The sequence below is a fragment of the Syzygium oleosum genome, unplaced genomic scaffold, assembly GCF_021117445.2.
Source record: "Syzygium oleosum isolate NSW1041296 unplaced genomic scaffold, Sole_v2.1 Sole_v2.13, whole genome shotgun sequence".
NCBI lineage: Eukaryota > Viridiplantae > Streptophyta > Magnoliopsida > Myrtales > Myrtaceae > Syzygium > Syzygium oleosum.
The window spans coordinates 3,739,455-3,766,952 of NW_026607497.1; the positions used below are offsets into that span (position 1 = coordinate 3,739,455).

The window sequence follows — 27,498 nt, forward strand, 5'->3', positions numbered from 1 at the left end:
CCACCGTGCAATCGTCATTGTCTCCGATCAATGCCGATTGTCATCACTGTCCAGTCGATTCGACTGTCGAACTGAACCGGCTGTGACTAATGAATGACTCGAAATCGATGGATTGACCAGAAAAGTCATCTTTGAAAAAGAAAAAGAAGAAAAAAAACCAAAATGCATGAAGTTTTGGGCGTTTGTATGTTAGTCCTGAACGTTGGTCACCTGATTTTGTTGTAATGCTTCGACATCTGATCCCGTCCTCTACTCAGATCTGAGACACTATGCTGACAATTGAAAGATTTCAAAGGAGAAAGAGGAGGAGGAGCACCTTCGACAAAAATCGTGATCGCTCAAAATGGTGCAAATCTCGGCTGTGCGAGGTTACGTCAAGGGGATGCTGCCCTAGATTTGGAAAGTATCACCTCTTTGAGTAAGTGAGATTTTCAAAGATTTTGAATCCTATATTGGATTGTACCAAACATGGGAAATGATTTTTTGCAATCTGGAGGATATTTGAAGTATTTTAATCTCACCTTATCCTATTCTATCCTAATCTAAATCCGAACGACCAAATGCAATCTAAGAGGATAAGATGAGATTTCTTCTAGGGTTTTTTGTGCCATTGCGCCACTTGGCACAATCACAAGGAGTGCATGCTTAAGTGAATAGATCATGCGGTGCCAAGTATCGTGCTCCAAACAATTCATCGACTCTTGAAACTGAAATTTCTTTAATCGGATCCGAGGTATTTAAATTTCACCGTCCCTAAATCAAATGTCTAATGTAAGATTAAAAACTAACGAAATAATAATAATTTTTTTCTTATTTTATTTTCTCTTTTCTGTTCTTCGTTTTTTTTTTTTGAAAGTTGAAATTTAAAGGCCTAATTCTCCACGTCTATGTTACATTGACATTTATTATGCAATTGAGATACTAATGACACTAATCTAATTTTTTGCTCAAGAGACGAGTTTCACGAAGATCTCGAATTTCAAATTTTTCTAACTTTAACCGTTCAGAAAATTCAAGTGTCAAAAAAGTACCATTTCCAAATTTCATTTTTCAAAATTTTCAAAATCAAGAATAGCATAGAAAGTACTGAAATCTTCTTTTTACTATGTCATAGTGCCCGAATCAAACAATGAATTATCTCATGTTAATTGCTAAGCTGGAAAATGATTTATTTCAAATTAAACCCTTTATTCAAAATCGAATTTTGGAAAAACAACTCCATAAATTGAAAACATTCCACAGATTTTCCATCGGACATCGGAGAATGGTCGTCTTCCCATTGAATCCAAACACAATTCATTCATCTCTAAAACCACCAAAAAAGGAAGAAGGATTAACAATGCCGCACATCTCAACTTCAGATCTCAATCCTCACCAAATACAATCGAGAGAGAGAGAGGGGCCTATATCGTCGCTGGTAGGCGCAGGAGCAGGAGCGAGGGATTGAGCCAGGCGGCGGGCAACACAATGGCGATGACGAGGGCTGCAATGGCGACCATCACTCCATGGGAGAACCTATACACCTCCATCTCTTCTCGCTCAATCTAGTCGAGACACTTGTAAAACGAAAAACAAAGAATCGCAAAATACTGGGCAAGAAAGGAGATCTCAGCTCGGTCTCTCTCTGAGACGCCTCTCGCAAAATAAGCACCCTCGCGAGTGTGACGCAAAGAGAGAAACAGAGAAGGGAAGATTTCGCAAGGATTCTTTCTGTAACATGAGAGAGAAGTTGAAAGGGACGCAGAGAGACAAAGAGATGAAGAGGGAGATGAGCGGCGGCAAAGCAGGAACTGGCGGTGGGGCCTATATATAACCTATTTAAATGAAAACGGGTTAAACAAATGGGTTTTCAACCCATTTTGACAGGTCCATTCAATAGCAATAATAGAAAAATTAAAAGAGAGAGAGAGAAGTTGCGCTTAATTCCAATTTTTGCATGGGAAAACAATTTGAGGTTGAACTAATGTGCTTATCTCTCTTTAATTCGGATAATGCTGGTTTTAAGATGATGTGGTAGATAATATGGGTTGAGAGGTCTTGGACTAATCCAGCAACTTTAGAGGAAGATTTATGTATTTACAACTGGTAAAGAATTTAAGACGATGCAAAAGAAAGACTTAAGTTTTCTATGATTAGTTGAACGGGAAATGTTGAACACGGTCAGATTGTGTGGCCACTTCATACGCTTGTCACTTTCTCCTATGAAATCTCTTAAACAGTATTATATTTCAAACTAAATTGAGAAAGAGCAAGCAAGCTAGTCTTAGGGCCCGTTTGGTAACATGCCAAATAGTAAAAATTTCTGTTCTTTTGTTCCCATAAATAGTTTGGGAACAGAAATGCGTTTGGTAAACTTTTTGTTCCTGGGCACATTTTTGCAAAAATTTGTGCCGAGAAACAAAAAGTAAAAAAAAGTTGCTTCTTGTTTCTCGGCACAATTTTGAGAATCAGTTTTTTTCCTTCTTTTTCTTTTTTTTCTTTTCTTATTTTTGTATTGTTCTTCCTTGGGCTGGGCCGGCCGCCGGTGGCCGGCGACCGGCGACCGGCCACAGCCCAGGGCCGGCGAAGGCGTCACGGCCCTCGCCGGCCGCCGGCGGAGGCGAGGGTCGCCCTCGCACGGCCCTGGGCTATGGCCGGTCACCGGGGACCGGCCATGGCCAAAGAAGAAAATGGGTAAAAAGAAAAAAAAATTAAACAATTCAAAATATTATTAAAATATTATTTGGGAACAGAAATTTTGTGTAGTTACCAAACGCATTTCTGTTCTTTTCTACTCTAGGAATAGAAATTTTGGACAGTTATCAAACGCCTTAAAATACTCAGAAATTATTTCCGGGCACAGAATAAAAAAATCATTTCTGTTCAGAAATAGTTCCCGGGCACAGAATGGTATTCATGCGCACCCTTAGCACTAGCAGTGATTCCTGCCTGTAACCCTCGCGGGACTTTAGAAGAAAAAAAAAAGAAAAAAAAATAAAATAATTCTGAATATTTTTTTTAAATCATAGAAATTCATCACAAGATTTTGTATTGTATGAAAGTATTTTGGCATTGTAATTTTTTTAAAAATTTATTAGAAACTAGTTTACCTAGATTTGATTAAATATGAAAGTGTTTTAACAATATGGGTCAAATATGGATCGAGAAATTTGCATTGCAATAAATTGGTCATAAACGAGTTAAATTTGTCAATTTGGGTCGAGCCATTTATGACCCTACCCAAATTCAACCCGACTCACCCATTTGACGGGTCTCTTCCTGAAACCTAATCAATTGGTTTCGGGTCGGTTCTAAATAAAACTAGGAACCGCCCCTTCTGCATTTGCAGGAGAATCCCATCGAACCTCAACGATTTTATGAATTGTTTGAAAAGGACACCCATGGAATTCGGTAACAGCCGATAATTTATCAATTAATGCCATGACTTTCATGTGGCTTGTATTGTGTAAATTACCTAGTCATGCAAAAGAGAGATTACCAAGATGAATTTATGTAAAACAGAGGGAATGGAACCTAGCGAGAAAATTTGATAAAGCTGCTCTTTATTAGAATTTGATCTTCCACGTATTTTTGTTGGGAAAATTATCTAAAAAGTCATAAACCTATTGCACTTTTGCCAATTCAGTTTTAAACTTTTTAAGTTTGCCAATTTAGTCCTAAACATTTTCACTTCTTGCCAATTGAGTCTATCCGGCCAATTTAGGCCGGCCGGCGCTGACGTGGCAATTTTTTAATATATATTTTTTGAAATTTATAATATTTTTTTCCTTTTTTTTTTTCTGCCCATCTTCCCTCTGGTCGGTTCGACGACCGACCAGAGGCGTGGCCTGGCGAGGTTGACCTCGCCGGCCTCTGGCAAAGCTTGCCCTCGCCGGCCACTGGTGAGGTGAATCCCAGCAACGGTGAGGTCGGCCTCGCCATGGCTGGTCGAGGCTCGATCTCGCCCAGATCCGCAAAGGTGGAGCCTTGCCCAGCCATGGCAAGGTCGGCCTCGCCGTCGCTGGGTTTCACCTCGCCCAACGATGGCGAGGTTAGCCTCACCTTGGCTGGGCGAGGTCGGCCTAGCAGCGGCGGGCGAGGTTAGCCCTCACCAGTGGCCCGCGGGGGCAATCTTCGCCAGAGGTTGACCTCGCCGGCCCACGCAAGAAGGCAGAAAAAAAATTATTAAAAAAATTCGAAAAAAATTTAAAAATTGCCACGTCAGCGTTGGCCAGACGGTCGGTGGCCACGTCAGTGCCAACCGGCCAAAATTGGCCGGATGGACTTAATTGGCAAGAAGTGAAAAGGTTAGGACTGAATTGCCAAACTTAAAAGGTTTAGGACTGAATTGGCAAAAATATAATAGGTTTAAGACTTTTTGGATAATTTTCCCTGTTTTTGTCTAGTATTAGTTAGTCCTCAACAGTTTTTTTGTAACTGACATTTGTATTTGTAGCAAGAGGACTATTTTCGGCCGTTGCTCAAAAGGTAGCCCCGGTTGCCAAATTCCATGAATTGGAATGCTTGTTTGGGAGGTCTCCGTAATGCTAGTATCTCACATTTTCCAACCATCACGTAGTTCCAATTTGTTTTTTGAAAAAGAAATGTCAAGTAGTTGTTCGTGCGTTAGTTTTGTCTCAGCGAAGAGGCATGTTGGAAAGACATTATTCTAGCTTTGTGGCTTTTCGCTCCTTACATATATGCATGTCCAGATATTGAACGACCAAGTGCATAAACGTGACTTTATGCCACTTGAACAAAAAAATCTCAATTCCATGGACATGTTCTCCGAATTGACAGACGGTCTGATAGTCACCATCATCTCCTTCTTGCCTTTAAAGAAGCCGCAAGAACGAGTGTACTATCCTGGCGATGGGGTTGCATATGGCATTCGACGGTGAACATCGAGTTCGATGAGAGGTTTTTTGTTAGGGACGATGCACCCGTTGAGACTCAACGTGTTCAAAAATGACAACGCATACCCCAATTCCAAAGTTAAAACTTTCTTCGACACGCGTTCGCTATTTTTGCAAGTCCACACTCGAAAATTCTGGTTTGTGGAAATAAAATAACTTCGCGCATTTTAGTTGTCCTTGAATCGGCCCATTATAGGTTAGTGGCAACTTCCGAATAAAAACTTATGTCCATAATTAATTGAGAAAATGATTTGCGATCGATAGGATACGGGTGAACCCTAATGAAGCGTAAGTGTCATCTTGCAAGAGAAATCACCTGTGTTCCCTCGGCAATCTGTTAACTCGCCTCGGGGGGCATTTAGCATTTTACCCATCGCGAGGGTCGCGATAATTGTACTTCCCAATAACAAATATCGAAACTCCGATATCCAAATCAAGCAATCACGAAATAATTAGTTTTTTCGGATTCAACAATAGTAACTTTTCATATAGAAAAGTGAGTCTCCGTATAGCCTGAGAAGTAAGTTTGCAATAATTGTGAGTAACTTTCTGGATCAAGAAAGTAAGTATTCTAGTATAAAAGAGTAGTATCTTTGCTAGGTAATTTCACGGCTTACGAAAAAATAAAAAAAATCTATCCAAAATTAGTTAGTTGCCTTGGAACATCTCTAGTAATTTGGGACATATCCTATCAAATAATTTTTTCCATGTTGATTTGTGATTTCAAAATTGCAAACGTAGGTTTCTTCCTTTCGGGAGATTAGTAATTCTGGAAAGGAGCGAGCAACTTTTTTTCGTAAACTTATGAGCAATCCGCAGATTCTAATAAAATGGTTAGTGTGATTTGGGAACACCAGATGGAATTTTCATAAAATCAATTTCCGGAAATTTTGAACGCAAATAAATCGGCAGGATGCTCGGATTTCATATTGTTATAGATACACAGAAAACAGTCAGGAGTTAATAGGAAAAGAGGAATTTTAAGAGTCGGTCATTGATAATCACTAGATCGTTGAAAATGAAAGGAAAAATGATTTGAAGCGTGTGGCATTCAAAGCCACGGCTCTCCCCATCCCCCCTCTGATCTCCTACATGGGCATTGGCTTATATATGATTAAATTATTTGTCAAAGATAATTCCTCTGACTTTTAATTTTAAATCGGTTTTTTTTCCAATGGAGAGCTCATGATATGGGGCTGTCAGTATTTCACTATTGTGACATGAATGCCTACGTAGCATATTAATTATCGTATGGAATGTTGCATATAATATTTTTGTTCTAAAAAGTGAATACAAAGTTACAATTTCTATATATATGTGAGTGTAACATATCTATAAAATATATCTAAGAAGTACCTAATAGTGAATTTTCACTTATACTTGAGTTTAGGTGCGAGAACGCACGTTGCACCGGCTAAGAGTCAACCAGGTACCCGTAGGCTTGCCGACACAAATATGACATCCCTCAAAAGAAAGCTGGAAGAACTCATCAGTAGTCGCCGAGCGGACATGAACAAGCTAAATTCGAAGTGGAGGACGATAGAAGAAGAATATTGGAGTGTAGTGCGGGCAATCAGAGAAGGAATATCTTTTCCTCCGGAGAAATTAGCAGAGTTGGAAGAGTTGAGCAAAGAAGTTGAAGAGATTCTTCTAGTTCCAGGAAGATTTCGGCAAGAGGCGACGGCACTTGTTAGATGTAGCAAATCATCTCCCTCGGTGACAATAGAATTAGTAGGCAAAGAAACTCGACGGAAGGTGAATGAGATTCTTTCCTATTTAATGCAGGACAGCGTTTCCATAATTGGCGTTTATGGTATGGGTGGAGTGGGCAAGACGGCCATTTTGAGGCATGTCTATAATAGACTCCATGAGGATCTTGCCTTGGATGTATTCTGGGTTGCTGTACCTCGGGAGTTTAGTGTGTATGCGCTACAAGAAGAGATCGCCAATGCCGTCGGACTGGACAATCTCTCAAATGAGAAGGACGTGAAGAGAAGGGCGGGCCTATTGTATGGACATCTGAATGTGAAGAATAGATCCATCCTAATTTTAGATGGCCTTTGGATGCATTTTGAAGTTAAGGATGTGGGAATTCCGGTTGAAACGGGCAAACTAAAGTTGGTAGTGACAACTCGATCACTAGATGTGTGTCGTATGATGCACTGTCAAAAGCAAATCAAGATAGAACTTCTCGATATGGAAGACTCTTGGAGGCTATTTTCAAAGACGCTTTGCTTTGCAGGAGAACTCCCTGGGGAAGTGGAACAAATCGCAAGGTCTCTTCTTCATAGGTATTATGGCCTGCCACTTGGGATCATTGAGATTGCAACTCGCTTGAGAGGAGTAGAGAAAGTGCATGAATGGAGAGGCGTGTTGGGAAAATTAGAAGACTCCAGGATGGAGCTTGACGTGTACAAGAGACTGCAACTCAGTTACTTGAACTTGGGTAATGCTCAAGTGCAACAGTGTTTCCTGCATTTAATACTTTGTTTTGGAGAAGTCCTTTCGGAAACTAATAGAGAGGATTTGATAGAGTCTTTCGTAGACGAGGGTTTGTTAGGTGAGATTGCCACTAGGCAAGGACTGCACGATCGGGGTAACACCATATTGGATAAAATAAGAGGGGCCTGCCTGTTGGATCTAGAAGAAGAGTATCAGTATCTACACCCGTTGACAAGGGACATGGCATTGGATATGGTGATGAGCACAACTCACATGGTTAAGGCCTGTATGGGGTTGAAAGAAATACCGGAGGAAGCATTATGGACCGATCGTCTAGAGAAAGTCTTTTTACGAGGCAACCAAATAGAAGAAATCCCAGACGGCATATCACCAAATTGCCCTAAACTGACGAGGCTGTCTTTGAATGACAATGTCATGTTGGGAGCCATCCACGAATCTTTCTTCAGACATCTAAAGGGGCTGACGGTTCTAGATCTCAGCAACACCGGAATCACGGAATTACCGGAATCCATCTCTCAGTTGGAGACCTTGGAAGTACTGCTACTGCGAAGTTGTTGGGCATTACTTTTTATTCCTTATGTAGGAAAGTTGGGATCCCTAAGAAAGTTGGACCTCCAAGGGTGTGCAAGTCTTGAAGAATTGCCAGAGGGCATGGAGATGTTGGTAAACCTGAGGTACCTCGCCCTAGATGGCACAAAGATCGAGACATTATCAGAGGGAGTGTTGGGGAAGCTGGTGAACTTACAATATCTTGCGATTAAAAAGCTGACGGCGGGAGAAGAGGTAAAATTAACGAAGATGGAGGCACTTTATTGTTCTATTCCCAATGTGGAAACGTTCAATGCATACATGGGGTCTCTCGAGCGAAATAGTTGCCGATGGTACAGGGTCGCGATGGGTGCACCAGGCGGTTTGCTCCTCTGGGGTATGAATGATACTGAGAGGAGTATACTCATCGATAGTTACGACCATATCGCTGCAAGTGTAGACGGAACAAGTGGTGATGGCTGCGCTCTGCTTCTGGAAAGTGTGCAATCGTTGGAATTGGTCAGGTGTCATAAAATGAAGAAAGTGATGGAATGGGAGTGGCTGACCACTCTCCTTCCAAATCTGGTGCAGATTGTAATATATAGTTGTGAGGAATTAGAGGAGATAATACGTGGGCCATTGCCAAGCGGAGCCACTTGTCGCCTTACATATCTTGGAGTAAATGGATGCAATAACATGAAGAGGGTGCTGCTGACGCAAGACATGTGGCTCCACCTCCCTTTCCTCCAAGAGATATCAGTCAAAGACTGCAAGGGCATAGAGGTGATAATAGGCACCGTTGCCAAGACGACACACTGTTCCTTCCCAAAGCTAGCAAACCTGAGTCTGCGGAATCTTCCGGAACTGAAGAGCATATGTGATGGGACAACGAGTTGCGATTCCCTCGAGTGGATTTCTATAGACAATTGTCCGAAACTGAAGAGTTTTCCTCTGCAGCTGCCCCTGCTTGACAATGGGCTCCCTTCTCCCTCCCCTTCTCTTCATGAGATTTGGATAAATCGGCAGACGTGGGAGTCGCTGGAGTGGGATCATCCCCTTGCCCGTCCTTCACTTGAACACTTTGTCAAGTTTCTCGGTAAGTCGCCCACAAATTTTACCACTTTTATCCTTTCCATCTTCCTTGGTCCCTTCTAAGGATCTACTCTCCCACGGCATGGGAAGTTCATTTTTTTTCCTGACTTTTATAGCAAGTGTCATACCACATAACTGTGCTGCACACTGATAAATGAATTCTATTTCAGCTTGGAAGTGTAGCATGATGGTCATGTTATTATTAAACATTAGTTGTTTCGGCGATGTTCAAAAATTAAAAAAAAAAAAAAAAAAAAGACTCCCTTAACTTTGAATGAATAACAATGGCAATAGTCCTTGCTCTTTCCTTTTTTGGCCAAGGCACTCTTCATACATTGGAAAGATGTTTCTCACACAGACTTTACAAAAAAAAAAGCCATTCTGAGTATACAAAAATTTTGCATATGCTGATATACAAATCCCTCTATTATAAGTGATCAGTTTTGTGGTCACAAAATGATCACGACATAGAGATAACAAATGATTAAGGACTGCAGAATTCTCATGCAAAAAAATTGAAATTGATCGTGACACCCTTGTTGGAAAGATGCTAAATCCTAGTAAAAGTAAATTTGATTAGGAAGTTCTACTTCGTAGGTTGGGATAGTTTAAGAGAGCATGTTAGATGCTTTTTTATCTTTTTCTCTTTGTTGCCTTTTCTGTTTTACCTCATTCCAGTACTTCTATTTTCACTTTCAAGTCCTTTTTTATTTTTAAATTGATCACTATTCACCATGAATACTTTTCATGGACTTCGTATTTCCAATTGCATTTTTTCACCCATTGAATTTCTTTCTGTTCGATTTGATTAAGTTCAGTTGGCCGGAGAAGTCTCTAATTTCTTTAGATTGTTGACGTTCTCTCTTAGATTGATTAGGTTTTATCAGTCAAAGAAGTCTCTGATTCCTTTAAATTGTTTTTGGAAGAGAAAAAGAAATGAGGGGTTAGCTTTCTGTAGAACCTTGTGATTTCTATGAGGGCTGTTCTTTTGGAAGCAAAAATATTGGACAGAAATAAGATGGGCGTAGGTATCAACAAGAGAATTGGCCACAGTTCAAGTTTTTCTAAGCTCTTTCAAAATGCACCTCAATATTTATATAGATTTTTCCATGAATAGTCATGGGGTGCACAGTGATATTGGGTATGAGTCCGAGAAAGGTCCTTGGGGGATCAATCGCGCAACAGCTATAGAAAAACCCCTCTCCCGCTCCCTTTCTCAACTGCTTTCTGGTCCTTTGGGCCCACTTAGCAAGTGACTAACAAAAGTTAATATTTCTGCCCCCAGATTGACGAAGCCGTAGAGGATCCCGTTGAGGATGAATCCTCTTCTGACGGCAGTGGACATCAAACTTATTGCCATTGCTACATCATCCTGCTCGATTGATGTTTAAAGTACTCTGAACCTTGTGATGACACGTGCTTAATTTATGCCTTCTTTTCCAATCTATGATTACTATGTCGTGTTTATGAATTTCTCGGTTTGGATTATCCCTTATTTCTACCTCGTTAAGCATCTCTCTTTCTATTTCTCTCTCCCCTACTTGAATGAATCGCATAAAGGATGGATCTGGATATGAATTAGATGATCTACTTAGAGCAAGTACAATCTACTGTGGGAGGTGCTCTTGGTTTGGTGCAGACTAGTGGCTATTTCACTCGACACAGAGCGCATAATGCCAGCTTTAATGGCATCCGCAATGTTGACTGTCTTAGAAATAGAAATTATCTGAGCAGCCAACTTGTCGTTAATGCTCTTGAGAAGGTTGTCGTGCAGAAACCCATTCTGACTGGAGCAGAGCTCCAAATATCTTGTCCTCTGGTACTCAGAAAGGTCAGAGTCAATACCAGTGCCATTTTCGACCAAGATCTATAACTAAATTTAGGACCTTATCATCTGAGAAGTTGCAGAAATAGTTAAACGGAACTAAAGGTAGATTATGTACTTTCAGGTGTAAGTTCCACGTAGATGACCGGTGACCAGCGACTATAGGGCAGCAGATAATCCACTTCCCTCAATTAACGTTAGATTTTCTCCTCTTCTTTTTGTGTGGTTTATTGGCATCTTAGCAGCTTACTGGTTGGGTATGTCATGCTCAAAAGTTTTCCGCTTACCGCTCGCTCAACATTTGCAAAGATTGCATCACCGGATCGAGGACCGACGGTGGGCATTGACTGATGAAGAGAGGTCAACTGTGAGCCTCAGGGATCTATTCATCGGCCAAACTGGCTCTGGTTGGATGGTGAGTCACTTAAACCAGAATTTGTTTGTATCCTCTGCCAAATGGAAGGAGAAAAAACTCCATTAGAAAAAACTGGAAGATAACGCGTCACTCAGAGTATTCACGAAAGGATGCTAGTCAAGATTTGCTACGAATGGCAGATTATGTATGGACTATTCTCACAAAGCTTATGACGGAGACAGCACAACTAGCAACTGGAATGTCCCAAAGGCATAAAATTTCGTTTCTGGGATTTTCTTGGTTAATGATTTTCGCGTCTTCCAACATGCCACTGTGATTGAAGATTCCAAAGATAATCAGCTGCCTGCTTTAATAGGATTCGACAGCTGTGTTCACGGCATTGATGACGAGGTTTGTCGAAATTACGGATGATGAAAACCGCGGGAATTCGCAAAGATTATTGAATGAAAAGGAAGGTTGCAATTTCGCAGAGTCACCAATCAACCCATCTCAAATTGTGAATAATGTCGAGCTGAACAATAGAGCTCATGTTGAAAAACCGAAACTGAGAAATCCCAGTAAGGTAATGAAATGAAAATTCCATGCTGAATTTAAAATCAAGAAATCCAAGAAACCTGATGCATGGATGAGGTGGATGAGGCTTAAGGGAAAGGAAAGAAACCTCAAACGTTTCGAATTCCAATTACAGATGTCGAAACAATCGGTAAAGTCATCTTCAATACTGAAATCTGAGACAACAAGACCGCGCACTTCTTGACGGCACTTAAAATATCCCAAGATTCAACCTACCAGTTCATGACCCGCGAATTCAAACCGAAAGAGACGATTCCCACGAGCTTGATCGAGCGTAACTTGGGTGGATGTGTTTGATTTCCCTCGTCCGGAGGAGCAATGCTTCGATTGGGCTCGATCGTGTCCCATAGGAGATTATGGGGCCAAAAGGCCCAATAATCACCCACATCCCTCTTCAACTCTCAATCCTTTTCAGACTATTCTGAGGATCCTACATGAAAAAAAAATATATCCTACATCGTACGGTCTCGTTACTAGGTCGCACCCCTTGAAGCGTCGTGTCGTGATAAGTTCAAGCCTTAACAACGAAGGATAGCTCTTTTGGGACCATCCGTAAGCTTTGCACCACGATAAATTACCTAGTTACACCAGTGAGCATTAGGCACACTCGACTCATGTGAGTCCATATCACATTAACCGTTACATTAGGTGAGTTTCTTGTGAGTCCTATCTTCTAGAGGTGAGCACGGGAATCGGACTAAACTGACTGATTTTGGGCGGATCTCAGTTTTGGAAATTTGGAAACAGTGATTATTGGTCCGATTCTCGATTTTAGGTATAAATCCACCCGCCCAGAGCGGATCGATAGTTATTTTCTATAATTTTTGTTATTACAAAACACTTCTCAAAACCCTAATTTCCCATTCTCTCTCGCCGCTCATCCCTCTCGGCTCTCACTCAGTTTCACGCCTCTCACTTCTCATTCTCCGTATCAAGCGGTCACGCGCCTCCCTCATTCAATGTTTGTTTTGTGACCCACCTTTTCCTTTAATTTTCTAAGAACGGAAATTCCAATGGAGATTGGGAATCCTAGAGAGCCTCCTTGTTGGTGAACGGAGAAGCAAGGGGTGAGAGAGTTGGGAGGATGTCTGTTTCCATTTATGGCGGTGTTGCAGAGTACTACAAAGTACGAGAGTGTGCTGACTAACGAGTGAGTGAAGAATGATCCTCCATGAAAAAAAAAAAAAAAGATATCCTTGCTGGCTCTTGGACCCACTTGGAAATCGAACCGGATCGGTTTATCCGGTCCGATTCCAAGATCAAGTGGTCAGTTCTCAGTTTCAGAGTGAGAACCAACCCACCATGGAATCTATCAATCCTATTATCTTGTATAACGGTGAATGTGGCCTGCTTTATGTCATTGTTATTTGCCATCTTGTCGACCACCAAGGTTGAGTCACTACTTTATGTACCTGCATTTTATCTGTTCATGTTTGTTCATGAATATAATATTTTACTTCCATAGAAAAATAAGAGGCTAGTCGGTCACCTACCATCTAAGCATCTATGAGCGGTGGGATGAAGATTAGGATTAACGATAAGGTTTAAGTTGGTCGAAAGACATCATCAGCATTTGGAGATGAACATAACATCGTTCAACAAGGTCCCCATTATTAAAATGTTAACGTATGCCAAACTTTGTTTAGCAGTTGGCAAGATTAGTTTCAAATTGAATTTTATACTTCAAATATAACCAAGCTGCTCGTCTTCTCTTTATTTGTTTATATAGAAATAAAAAAGTTCTCTCTCTCATACTTATATGTTGTGGAAAAAATAAAAGAAAATTTCAAATAAGAACATTAAGTGCCATAATTTTTTCATAAAAAAGCCCAGAATGGACCTTGTTTCAAATAAGTGCATGAAGTGGCTGTGATAGTTTCAAATAATGACATAGTCTTGCCGCCTGGCCATTCATCAAGGATGTTTTCGTCCAAAGATAATATTAAATTATTTATTTTTCTTTTCTTTTCTTTTTCCCATTTCTTTTTTTCAACTATTGTGCCCGGCTACCCTCGTCGGCCATTGGGTGAGGGCTGTGGCCCTTGCCCAAGCCTTTACTGGTCATGGGTGGCTTGGGCGGCCCCACCCGGGTAGGGTGAGGGTCGCCTCACCTAGGCAAGGCGGTCCCTTGCCTGTGGTCAGCAAAGGCGACCCTCTCCTAGCCCTCTCTGGTGACCAACCATCATCTAAGAGTGGCCAATGATGGTGACTAGTAGAATTTACTTATTATCCAGATAAAAAAATTAAGAGGCTTTTAAAATATATCACTCAAATACACTCAATATGACCAGATTCTCCTCCCAAGTCCCGATGCAGTCTTTTCAGGCGAGAATTGTAAGAAGGTAAACAAAATTTACTCTGTTTGCAAAGACCAAGAATCTGAACCAGCCTGAATAAACTCACTGTAATGAAGGATAAGCACTACACACCATAAAAACCAAACACCAGAATTCACTTCAATGTTTATTCAACGAAATCTTCCCAAACCAATGTTTATTTCTCTTCCATTAAATAAATCATTTCTCATGCAAACACTAACCGGCACTGCCCACTAACTAGAAATACCAGAAAATCAATTTCATTCTCAACCCTCCCCGTACGAAACAGAGTACAACTCAGCCCATAGAGCAACAACATAAATCCCCACCTGCCAAAAGCAACCCCTCAAATTCGTACACACCCTAGACTTTAGCTTGATATCCTTCTTGGTGGTCTTAGCACCCTCAGCATTGAGAGTCACATTAGCACCCACCATTAACTTGTACCTCTCGGTCTTCCAAACCATGATCTGGAACCTCACTGCAGTGGCCAAATCCACCCTAAAGACCAAAGACTCGTTCTTGGCCACAACATCAGTGCAAGTCATCCCAAAAGTCTCCACACTTGCATTTTTCGTGGCCTTCTTCTTATACACCTGGTAAAATCCAGGAATGGTCTTGAGCCACTCGGTCTGATTCGTATCACTGTAGTAATAGAGGGTGAGGTTCACGGGGTCGTAGTGGATGCCCCTCTCTTTGTTGCCGTTGCTCAGGTTCACGTCCAAGAAAATGGGGGTGCTCGTGGGAGTGTCCGAAGATCTGTTGAATGCTGGGAGGTAGAATTGCTGGATAGAGCAACTGGGCTTGGACGGGCTCTCCGGGAGCCACGTGAAGAGAGCTGTGAGGACGAGAGAGAAGATGAAGGCACGGCACAGCAGCAAAGGCAACACCCACCGGAGTTCGACATGGTCACCGGAGGAGCTCGCCGGCGGCGAAGAAGGCCAAGAAAAGGAGAGCTGCAAGTTGTTTTTTTAATCTTGTGTGGTGTTGCCAGTGCTCGAGAGCTGGTGATGGGTGTCTGCAATGGAAAACAAGAATGAGCAAAGTGAAAGCGCACGCGCAGCAGACGAACACAGTAAGCAATGCCCGTTTACTTGGGGTTGACCATAATGTGGCTTGCGATTGGTTGGAAAATACCGACTTCTTTTTTTGGGTCGGAAACTATACCAACTTGTATAAGGAGATATTAAAAAGAAATAAAAGATGCTCGGTCTACCCATCAGAAATGCGGACACGGTCCCCGATAGCAAATGTAACAAGATGACCTAATGTAACAATGAACATAGCGTGTAAGAAAGCGACCATAACTTTAAATTAAGAAAAGTGACGAGATGCTTAATACCAATTCAGAAAGCATGTTCCGAGCTATGTTGACCCTAGATGCCCATTTAGATTTACAGTCATTTCAGACCTCAAAACTCATTATTTAGGCATTTCTCGAGGTACTTTTTAATTTTTGTCATTTTTTCACTTCTTTTTAGGCTTTTATTTATTTTACCTTGCTTGAGATTATCTTTGCATTTTCCAGTAGTATTAGTAGGGTATAGAGGTGTGCAAAAGAATCGGAAACAGCCCGGACCGTCCGGAACCGGACCAGATCGGCCCAGAACCGGCGATTCCCGTGAGGACTAGTCCGGTTCCCGATTCTAATTTACTAAAACTGGTGAGTATCTGTCCGATTCCCAGTTTTAGGCGTGAAACCGCCCACCTGTCCACCCGGACCGGGCCAGTAAAATATATATATTCATACAATTTTTTAGAAATATTTCAACCAAAAAAAAAAAGAAAACATTTTTAGAAAAATGAAAACCATAAAATCCCTAATCTAAAACTCGATCCTCAACTCCCATTTCCTCGTGGCTGTGCCTTTAGCCGTTCATCGCCTCCCTCTCTCACTCTCGATCACCTTCATTTGTGTGAAACTTGGTGGGACCGGTGCCATGGACCCACCCAGAAACCGGACCGGACCGACGGTCGGTGCCATGGAGAAAATTTCTTTCTTTGACGCTGATCTCAAGGAAAAAGGACTACATTCACAAAAACTTGACGTTAAAGAGCCCGTTAGCTCCAGGGACTGAAATGGGCCGATTAGCGAGGAAGGGAGATTGCAACTGCGGCGGGGGACTTGCAGCTGCATATAGTTGCTGCCCACCAACTGTAGGTTGATGCACAAACGGTTGACCAGGAAGAGTTCCTGCAATCAAAGATGAGATGCTTCCATCACAGTTTTTAAAGCTCTTCAAGACTTAAATGAGGTTGTAAAAATAAAATAAAATATAAACAGCGTAGCTCCTCCGTACGATCTTCCCAGACAAAAAGATAGCTCCCATTGGTATTCATCCTCTCTTTAGTGAATATAGCTAGCACAACGGAGCTAAATACCAAAAACTGCGGTTTATATAATCCATTGTTGCAAAGATCTTGCAAGCCACAACTCAAAGATCTGTTTAAGATACAATAGGTAGACGATGTTGGTAAAGTTCACTTCAACTGCATGTTTTTCCCCTGGCATTTCCCTTTGAGCTGAGCATATAATTTGGCCTGAAAAGAGTTCCCATGTATCCTCTAATTCTATACCGCAACCATTACCTAAAGGAGAGTATTATGTTCCTCTAATTATCTTAAGCAGATAAAGTGAGGTTCAACATTTTAAATGACATGATGCCCTACCGTTGTAGACACACACCTCAAATTCTCATGTTCCAAAAATCTCCAGAAACACAAAATATCAATTTGCAGTTCTTTGAACGTAGAGACATGCATTACATTGAAATTCTCTCATTACGTTGGTGCTTTGGAAACTGGACTTGACTTATGGTCGGCAAAGGGCACGGAAAAGCTGGAGAGATGACAGTTCCACTCCGAACCAGATCCTTCAAGAATGAAATTAAAAAATGTAAAAAAGTAGGACACCACGTCATCGTATATTCTCAAACAAGGGGGATGCGCTGACGTAGTACAAAGTCTTGGTAGAAAGACCACCAAACAAAACAGCAGATAAATGTGCACAACCCACCAGATTAAGTGCATTACCCGGTAGACTCTGTTAAATATAAGAATGAAGAGAGAACTTGTGCAACTAAATTCACAAACCCTATAGATAATAACCGACTCGGACAAAGAATCGCAAGAAAAATGTTTCTGTCGCAGAACGTGTCTTACCTGGGAAACAGGCATATATACAAGCTGACCCATTCGTCCAACCATGACCTGAAAAGAAAGATACGAGTTTGGATATAATAGCCAGATGGGGCATTTATAAGGAAAAACATAACGACTGGACATGAAAAGCATCTAACTACTACTTACAGCTTGAGGATTAGGGTGAACAAAAGTCTAAACCTGGTGGAAGAGCATGATGCTGACCGCCATACCTAAGTAGGTGCGCCCTGCTCCCACTATTTCCAGCAAACTGCAAAACCAAAAGCCCAGTCAATTTACAAAAGAAGATTCTCTCTCTCTCTCTCTCTCTCTCCCCCCCCCCCCCAAAACTAGAAAGAAAGATTTCTACAAATAATTTTGGGTGGATAGAGCTCAAGAGTCGAAGCATAAAAATAATGTTTGCCATATATTTCAAGAGTTGAAGTACTGCATGTCCTATGCCAGAAAAGAAAAATTGCTTTAACTCTGTTAAGAAAGACAACTCACTGTAAACTACAAATTACTTACAGCCTGCGAAATAGCACCTATGTCGCCGTTTCCAGCAGTGAAATTATTGTACTGTACAACCTTAGCAGGCACAGATGGCTGGGGTACATAAGTGCTGGTACCCACTTCTGCTTGAGCCGCTGCAACAGGCAACAGAGGTGAGGCACTAGGCACGTAGGACATTCCTGTTTGTACCAAGGGTGGAGTTGCTGGTACAGGTTTTGTGAGAGCAGGAGAAAATATTTTTGCTCCAGGGTTAAGTTTAGATTCCCGTGATAATTGATAAAATGAAATAAAAATCTTTGTTAGACAATAGAATAACGTGGAGGAACAAGCAACTAAACAAATTACATGCACAGAAGCCAGTTTTTCGTTCAATATAATAATTAGTTCTATTTTACATACTTCCTCAGCTCATCTTCTCTCAAGTTGCAAGACCGCACTGTTACATGCTGACCTGATTATTTGCATTAGCCATATGGTTTACCCTTGCCCTTTTGTTTGATTCTGGACCTTGTAAATGAACCTTGTCAGTTGGAGATGTCAAATAACTAAGGCTTCTGCCGGATGTACCAACAACAGATAGAGTAGAAGCCAAACCGCAGCCAGAAGCAGCATTCTCTGATGAAACTGGCCTACAATAGGTCTCATTATTTGATTTTGCAGGTACAGAAGCAGTAACATGGGATCCTTCATTAGGTTGCAATGGTGGCAGCAATTCTGAATGTGTTCCATCAACAGGTTTTACTAGGGAATGGCAAGCATCCACTGTATGAAAATCAAATTGAGATTTTAAAAGGAAATAGAATAAAAACTTCAGTAATTCTCAGCAAGGAAAAGCTTAAAATAACTAGATTGTAAGCTCACAGAGCTAATCTACTGAGAGCGTCATGGCAAAAACCTACAGGTGCAAGAATATCCATGTGCATCTTCGTTGGTATCCAGACAAAACTATAAAACGTTTCCAACAGCATGCTGTGCAGAGCCAACAGCTTCTAAAAGAGTTCCTAAAAACCAGTGAGAAGCATTTCAGCATCTCATACAAAATAAGCCACAAAAGCCCCTTAGTGAACCACTATAACCCTATTTAGGCTTTCCCAATACTATGTTTGGTAATTTAAGGTTGGAGGAACACAGAGAGAAAATTACAATGTCCCTTTCCTGTCTGCATGTCCACTGAAGAGAAACAATGCACAGTTAGTAGCGGGACTGAACACGCCTTGTCTCATACACTTTCAAAAGTAAAGTGAAGGCAATAGTAGACACGTGCAAGGGAAATGGATTCCCTTCAAATTCCACCCAAGTCTGGAGAAATGGAACGTGGGCCCAAGAGGAAAAACACTTCTCTTAATTTGCATTCAATTAGCCCAGCAAAGAGAGAACAAAATCCTTTTAAGTAATAATCATCGAGAGTGGACTTACAGCTTGGACTCGAACCTTGCATTGCAGAAGCCTGCAATATACGACCGCATGTATAAATACATAAGTCATTATTATAAACTCAATTCCACTGAATAAGACATATGCCTCATCTCGACAAAACATACTTTATCACCCCCTTGATTCTCAGACACCCTGTTAGAATCATCCTGTTTGACTTGTGGATTTTCATCAACCTGTCTGGAAGAAGTGACAGAAATGACCTCAGGAAGAGGGAGAAACTGAAATAAAACTGAATGGATAGAAGCATCCAAAAGAGACACATGCAATGAAATGGAACAAAGGCACAGAGCTACAGCATAACCGTCCAATCATACTTTTATTCTTCTCCATGTGATAAAATAAAAATTCATTATAATGCAGACTATGCCAGCAACCGTGGATGCCCCCAAGGCATTATGCTAAAAATCAGACTAAGTCAAGAAGCACAGAGGTAATACCTTCCATTTGCTGATGCATCGAAAGCTCCTCCTCCCTGAAATAAGCGTAAGAATGGTCAGTGAAAAGGAGTAGCTTATTGCATGCCAGTAACAGAACTGGATAACCATTAGCTTCTCCAGTGCATAGAAACATTGAATGGAATCTCCGCAAAAACAGAGGAAAGTTGCAGGCCAACAATACCATAATGTGGATTTTCCTGCCCCTTTTTTCAATTCCTTCTTCGGAGACATTTTCGACCACTTCGATTGACATACTTCTTCCCTCATTCTCATTTTCTGCTTGTCTTTGCGAACTGACTTTGAAGGTTCCACATGTATCTCCATCAGTCAATCCATTTTCAGATGGAACTGAAGTCCTGCTTAAGCAAAGTAAAAGTAGAGTCCGCGACATTAGTAAATAGCTTCCCCATTCTTAATATCGTGATAAATTCAGTATATGAAAGTAGAACTAGCAGAACCAGGCATTTCTTCACTAAAAGTCAAATCAGCTTAAGATTACATAAAGGTACTCTATCTAACTAACACCAGTGTATTTTCAAAGTTCCATTATTTTCAGGTTATCTCCAGCAGCATATGAAAAAATCAAACAATAATACCTTTACTGAAACAGTACTTGGTTTATAAGTATGCTTTCACAGCAAGTTATGATACGTACTTTCTTTGATGGGGTCTCCTCTTGCTTGTGGTAATAGTACCGAACCTATTGTCCACTCTTGCGACGTCGTGCGAAGCAGTTCCAATTGCCGATTCTGATTCATCCCCAGCTATAGTTCCAGTAATGCCATCAGCTGGAAGCTCTACTCCCTACAGCAGAAATGTCACTTTAGCGCATCAATTTGTACTTCATTAAAATACTCAGCACCATATAAGAAGTGCTAGACAATACCTTGGCAATGACCTCAACAAGATCTTCCGTGAGAATCACAAGCATTTCTACCCTACATCCACTTGCCACATTTGAATTGCTTCTCCCCTTCTTAGTCATCCTTGCTTTCTTCAAAATAACACCTAAGTAAGACAAGCTTAAGTTTAGCTCTTTTTGTTCTTTTGTAAGCACAGATTGTTACAGGGACATAGAAATGTCTGCTAGATTCTTGCGAATTAAGCTTCAGCAATTATCTGACCATAGCCCTTCGAAGCAGCGAGAAAAGAATATGAGGCAAAGAAAAACCTCGACGGCACAACAAATAAGACTATAAAGATTCAAATTGCCTCCTCCTTTCTGCACCAAGCTAATAGCACCTCAACAGACGATAAAGAAACAAGTGTTGCATCTCCATGTCAGCAGAATCCTATGCTTTGGTGTAATCAGTTAACTGAATTAGTTGGTGGTTGTCAGAGACTAGTTCTGGAAGTTGCCCAGCGCTTATATGCAGACAGTTCCATCTACATTCTACTGCAGGAGACGCATAACACGGCGCTGTATCAAGTGATTGAGATTGATTTCTGCCCTAAGGTTTTCGCAGGCTCTCTTCCTCTGTACTCCGTCTCGAATTCTTTTCCGAGGCCTTCTCTACATTCTTTCCAAACCTAATCTCCATTCCATATCATTCCACCCAATCTCCATTCCAATCCAGACACTACAAAGGGAAAAAATTGACGCCATCACTGTGATCTCTAATCGTCCAGCACCTCAATACCAAATTCATATGAAATTTTCCCTCCATTGCACGGATTACGCAGGCAATTGAAAAGAAATTAAGCACAATGAAGCAGCGCCGCATCGCGACAGAAAACCAAACGAAATATCGAAACTTTCTCTCCGCATCAACCCTGCGTGATTGTCCTATACAATCGACTCTCCGCGCCCAAGTTTCAAGATTTTCGACAGGTTCATTGTCGAGATCAAACCGCGAGAGAAGCGAATGCTCACGTACAACACGCACCTTCGACGGAAGCAGTGTGGAAGATTCCGGAATAGACGGAGCCGTTCTTGACGTGGACGTCGACGGGGAGGCCGACGATGCACACGGTCGCGTACAGCAGCGGCTCGCCGAGCGGCGCTCCGGTGTCCCCGTTCCACGACAGCTCTCGTTTGCTCCTGCGTGTTTTTGCGCTTTCTGATTCGGAATCGTTCTTGTATGTATGACGGTCGGAAGGTAAAGCGAAGGAGAGCGAGAAATGTTGAAGCTCCCGTCTCGGTTCGTTCGGTGTCTGGTCGTCCAATGTTGTCCGTGGGAGGCGGTGATGCTCTTTACATGTTTTTTTAAGGATGGGCTAATTATTGGGTCAAGGCCACGATCGATCATGAACTTTTGTTTCCCCTTCGAGGTGAAAGCCGAATACAAAAATTTAAGGTCGTAAATTTATTATGTCTATATTATTACCTAGTAAAACATGAATAACTTTCTGTAATGAAAATAATCTGGTGTCCAAGCGATTACCGATTCGAAGATTAGCAAGCTTATCAGCAGAACGATTTCCTTTCATAAAGTTATGTTGCATTTTGAACCCAAAGTAAAAACTTAATAGTCTTCTCATATCTTTAAGCAAAGCAGGGCCGCCATTATCAACAATAAGCTCTAAACTGACAAGATCAGTTATTCTTAATGATGATTGTGTGAAAACCTAATTTTTTTTTGTGAAGTTGAGCCCCCACTATAATTCTCAAAATTCTTCTCATGTCGATGATTAAATTTCTATGAATGTGGCAAAACCACCATGCTAGTTACCACCTCGTTTTTGAATGAGCCCCTGCACAAATAAGTCCGGGTTGCTTTTAGAGGCCCATCGGTATTCAAATTAATCTACCATGAAGATAAGTATCCCACCTAACCAAAATCAGAGAAATGCTTGAACCGCTTAACATTGAACTATTCACAAACGAAACCTTGATGATTTCCTTAGTGTATCACCAAGTTATTTGTGCTGGATTCGCATGGAAAATAATATAGTCTTCGAAAAGTGATTTGTTTATCCATTGTAAAAAAAACACACACTTACTCCAAAAGTATGCTTTAATTGTGATGGAAATTCAACCGTCCTCTGCTAGCAAGATTTGAATTCAATCATTGAAACAACTTTATCCATATATTATTATGGTACAGACTTTAAGGGTGTTTTTTTTTTTGGGGAAAGTGTTTTTCAGGAATTCGTTTTTCGGACTTTTACCCGTTTGGTTTGTTGAAAATGATTAATCAATCAAAAACACTTTCCGGTCAAGAAAAACATTCATGTATAAAATTGGGAAAGTGAATTCCCTAATAAACACTTTTCGAAATTGCTTCCCTTAAATATTTTATTCTTTTCTTTCGTTTCTTTCTTTTAATTCTATTTTTCTTTTATTTAAAAATTCGACTTTTTTTTTTGCATGACATAAAATCATGGGATTGAAATCATTTTCCAAATGAAATTCAAACACCAAAAAATGTTTTCAATCGCATATCACCAAACAAAGGAAAGCTAACTTGATTTTCCGGAAAACATTTTCCTGAAAAATGATTTTCCAAAAAACATTTTCCAAAAACGTTTCATTTTTCATGAAACAAAGGCACCCTAACTATATCCTACGAACAATTAGACAATCCCTTCAAATATGTAATGTTGTTTCCGTGAATTTTGATTTTTAAATGTTTAATTTCATCCACGAACTTCGATTATGTGTATATTGATTCTTGCGCTTCGAACGGATTAGAGGAAAGGCAGAAATGATAGCAAAACGCGTGCGTTGGAGGGAGAAGCGTGGCTGTGGCTTTGACCAATTGTGAAATGAATTAAGTAAGCTCTAATAACTCATGAAAAATATTTACCCAAATTAGGATCATGATGAATCGAGTCAATCATAATTATTAATCGAGTGGGCCTAGTACAAGAATATGTAGATTTTTTTTAATCATAATTATTAATCAAGTCAATCATAATAATAATTATTTTTTCTTCCTCGCTCGAATTGCCGAACACGGCAGTAGCCAGCAATAGGCCACAAGCGAGCTTGAGCCTTGCCACAGGCCGGCGAGGCTCGAGCTCGCCTATGGCCGGTCATGAGCCATTGCCGTGGCCAACCAAGGAAAATGAAAAAGAAAAAGAAAAAGAAAAAGAGAAATAATTATATAATTTAAAAAGTAATTAACTCTAATTTTTGGTAAATTTTCCTAGAAAATCAAAACGAAAGCAACCGGAAGTTCTGTGCGAGGAGTCCTGAGCTGGAACACAGGACCTTCTCCTCCACACCTGTAGAAGTAAACAGTGTTGCTCTCCAATGGCCCGATCACCGTGTGGTGTATCTTTCCAGAGCTAAAATAGATAACTATAAGAAGTGCTCTCTCCTTGAGCTGTAGAGTCATACTGACCAGGCGATGTTCCATATTCCACATATGAAAGGAAAGATTTACCATCAGTGACCCAAGAGATGCGCATATGTTTGTCTCCAGCTAAAGAAATGTGAACCTGCAAGAGGATTTGATATCGTCACATAACGTATCAATTTTGAGATCTTGGTGAAGCAGCTGGAACTCATCTCAGAATAATACTGAAATCACCAACTACTGACAAATCCACTGCCCATTAAGCGAACTAAGTCAACACAACAAGAGAACAAGACAACCCAGCTTCTCCCACTAAACAAACTCAATCGACATGAATCGAGAAAAAGATGAGACCTACTGTCCTATGGCAGATCACTAACAGATCATTCAACACCTTGGCCTTCATCATAAATTGGTGATACTGCTCAGAAACAACATAGTTCATGAGGACGGTGTGAGGCGATGAGACCGACTGTGGTCATCACACCGATAAAGATAAAGATAGTAACTTTAGTAATAAACGACTAGTCTTGGTTTGGTGCCATATGAAGTATCTAAGTTTACGCGATTTCCTGAGGTCCCTCTTTATGTGATTTGACACTCCACATCTGACAATCTTCACCACAAGACGAAACATGAAGCAAGGTGCAGCTTCAAAAGACACAACAAGAAGCTCAAAGAAAGTGACCATTTTTCCTCGTAACAAAGAAATCGCTGAAAGCGAGCCAAATTCAACCCCCAACCGCCAAGATATCAACAGAAAGGACGACCCAGGTAACGAAATCACGCTAACTCGACAAACTTCATCTACCCAAAAAAAGAGGGCTTTCGAAACGAAAGATCGACAGAAAAGGAAGGAGCGAGAATTGCGAAGTTCTTCACCTGCTGGGTGTTGGAGTTGGCGAATACTTCGGGGACCCTTGTTTCTCACACCGGGTACGCCCACGTGAGCTTAGGGAAACTGAAGTGTTGTCCGACGACATGTGACCCATGCGTGCGGAATGCGAGGGTTCGGGGGCAGCGCCCCCGACACGGGTGCCCCGCTGCCCGGTCAGCGGGCGGGGGTTCGGGGGCAGCGCCCCCGAAACCTCAACGGGTTTGGGTTGACCCGTATGGTGCGAGATTAAGAGATTTCACATAAGTTTAGGTTTTGGGCCCGTTTGGGGCATATATATATTTTACTCGTTTTTCTGATCATTGTAACGAGTTGAGTGGCTGTAAACCGAAAAACATAGTGAAATCTTTTGCAGGACGTAGCCCTAATCGAGGGTGAACCTGGATAAATTCGTGCATCGTCTATTTTCTCTGTTTTCTGCGTGATCGTTCTGTTTCGGTTCTCGATACGTCCCTTCACTGGGGATACAAGGAGGGCTTGCGTTCCCATGGGAAATCGAGGGTCTTACGAGGTTGCAGTCGCACGTAGTCGGCTGCGACAGCAGCTGAGAAGATCCACAGGACCAGTACTAAATTCGGGATCTTTCGTCCCATGACAGACCTATCTTTCTCTTTGGAAGTATTAGCAGGCTTCCTCTTCATCGTTCATCTCGCCAACCTATCTTTTTCCGTTACGTCGTATTATAGCATGCTTATCACAACATGTTACCGTTTACTTGTCGGTGCTCTCCGTTGCTATTCTCTAACATGCTGTACCAGATTGTCTACCTTCACGTTGTTTATGTGATCTGGATTTGCCATAAACTTGTCGAGTGCGCATCTTATGTCATTATTTGTATTTGCCAGTAATTTTAATTTAAGTTTCTTTCTACTTCTGGTTCGTTTGTTAATTTCTCTGCTCAATAGTATTTGATACGAGCTACTAGCTGTTGCAGAGTCGACGAAAAATTTATGTTAATCCTAATGACGAAGTATGAGGGTGTGGGGTGTTGTACCGATAAAATAAACGGAGTTAATTAAACTTGATATTTGAATTGCAGTAGAAGTCTCGTGAGCATTGAATTATTTTCCTTTATTAGCAGATTAGCATCAGTTATTAAGCCCCCGGCATGAACTCCACGTGCCGGCAATGCACGGCACAAAGTAACAGGGTTGCTCTATATATGGTACCTCTTTGATGTTTCTCCAGTCATGGTCCAGTTCTGACTAAATCACTCAAAACACCTGATTTTCCTTTTAGCAGCAAGAGGTGAAAGTAGAGCACCTTCTGTGGAGAGGGCTAGAGAATACTTCTAGCACTCAAGATGAAGAAAGCAGACCAAGATACCATCCCTGATCCCTCAGCAAACTCGCATAAGCGCAAAAGGGGGCGCCCTCGAAAAATTACAATTCCAGAGGATCAGAATTCAAGTCCCAGTGAGGCTGCGAATGTACCTGAAGTTCAACATCAAGATCCTCAGGGTACTAGTTCTGACCCACCTGCGCATAGAGGTTCGAGGAGAAACCAACCCGATCAAGTAGATCGTGTTGATGGCATAGACAATGTTTTGTTGGGCCAGAGGTTTTCGGGTATTCTTGAAGCAGAATTTGATGCCGGTTATTTGTTGACAGTTAGACTTGGCAACCCCCAGAAAACTTTGAGGGGGCTTTGTGTTCAAGCCTGGATGCCATCAACCTGTTTCTGCTGAAAATGACGTGGCTCCTCGTGTGCCAATGATCCAAAGAGTCGAGATTCCCTGTCCCGAGAGAAAGCGCCGAACTCGGGCCTCTGAAGCCAATTCAAGAGAGAAGAATGCTAGTCCTACCCATGCAGCACCAGTTTCTGCTGATTCAGGCCCCTCAAATGGCAAAAAGGTGCCTCTAGCCAAGACTGATGCCTCTCGTGTGGCTGCTGAGGGTCAAGTGGTGGCTCCGCCAGCAGTCAAGGATGTCTCCGTGGTTTCCGAGTGTAAACAGGCCTCACCAGGTGCACCCAAAACTTTTCCTCCTCCTCCACCTCCTCCGTCGTCAAGTGAGATAATGTTCATGGATCGGGTGACGACTCATGGAAATGGAGTTCGCCAGGCCGGCCATGAGTATGATCAGCGGACAACAATAAACAACTAACACGACTACTATCTCTTTAGAAAAAAATGCCAAATGAATATTGTTGCGGTTGTTTCTAGTCCACCAAATTTGCTACTCCCTTCTTTTCTCTGACCACTTCATTCGCTATATTTCATTCAAAACCGCAATTCCACTACGAATTTGGAGCGAGAAGATGCGATCTTTAATCTGATACTGAGTCAAAAAATGGCCAAACGAAACCCTTGCAAACTAACCTGATGACAAATTCCACCCCACTACGTAACTCCACATGCAAACCTTATATTCCCCTATAAATACCCTCATCATCCTCCACCTCTCTCACTCGCCACAGCAACAAAACCATGTATTAGATATAAAGATTTCTCACTGTCACTCACTCTCATCACTCTCCGTCTCGCACTCTCTTGTGACAAACAATGGCGAAGTTGGCAACCGTAGCAGCGATCTTTTCAGCCTTCCTGCTGATGTCTCGTGTCGTCGAGGCCCACTGGACCACGATAACCAGTGTCGAGATCGAAGAGGAAGGCCCGAGAGAGGTGGGAGCTGCCGCGAGCAGCTCCAGAGGCAAGATCTCAACTGCTGCGAGCGGCCGTTCGGGGACAATGCCCGCGGAGGCCGAGGGGGCAGCGAGAGGGAGCGAATGAAGTCGTCAGAGAACCTGAGGCCATGCTGCG

The 27,498-nt window shown here is 41.7% G+C and overlaps 2 protein-coding genes and 2 pseudogenes across 2 annotated transcripts; 2 read left to right on the plus strand and 2 right to left on the minus strand.

The window, feature by feature from the left end:
- The first annotated feature begins 6,266 nt into the window (after window positions 1-6,266).
- Window positions 6,267-10,491, plus strand: LOC115675103 (probable disease resistance protein At4g27220). The gene is made up of 2 exons (XM_030597719.2): window positions 6,267-8,982; window positions 10,264-10,491. The coding sequence occupies exons 1-2, from the start codon at window positions 6,351-6,353 to the stop codon at window positions 10,266-10,268; spliced, it is 2,637 nt and encodes an 878-aa protein (XP_030453579.1). The 5' UTR covers window positions 6,267-6,350; the 3' UTR covers window positions 10,269-10,491.
- A 3,845-nt stretch (window positions 10,492-14,336) lies between these two features.
- LOC115675161 (protein NDR1-like) lies at window positions 14,337-15,474 on the minus strand. The gene is made up of 2 exons (XM_056317222.1): window positions 15,469-15,474; window positions 14,337-15,026 (listed from the first exon to the last, which is right to left on the minus strand). The coding sequence occupies exons 1-2, from the start codon at window positions 15,472-15,474 to the stop codon at window positions 14,337-14,339; spliced, it is 696 nt and encodes a 231-aa protein (XP_056173197.1).
- Window positions 15,475-15,883: 409 nt separating this feature from the next.
- Window positions 15,884-22,043, minus strand: LOC115675160 (polyadenylate-binding protein-interacting protein 4-like; annotated as a pseudogene).
- A 3,808-nt stretch (window positions 22,044-25,851) lies between these two features.
- Window positions 25,852-27,252, plus strand: LOC115675104 (uncharacterized; annotated as a pseudogene).
- Window positions 27,253-27,498: the final 246 nt, after the last annotated feature.

Coding starts and splice junctions, on each gene's coding strand:
- LOC115675103 (XM_030597719.2), top strand. CDS start 6,351: ATGACATCCCTCAAAAGAAAGCTGGAAGAACTCATCAGTAGTCGCCGA.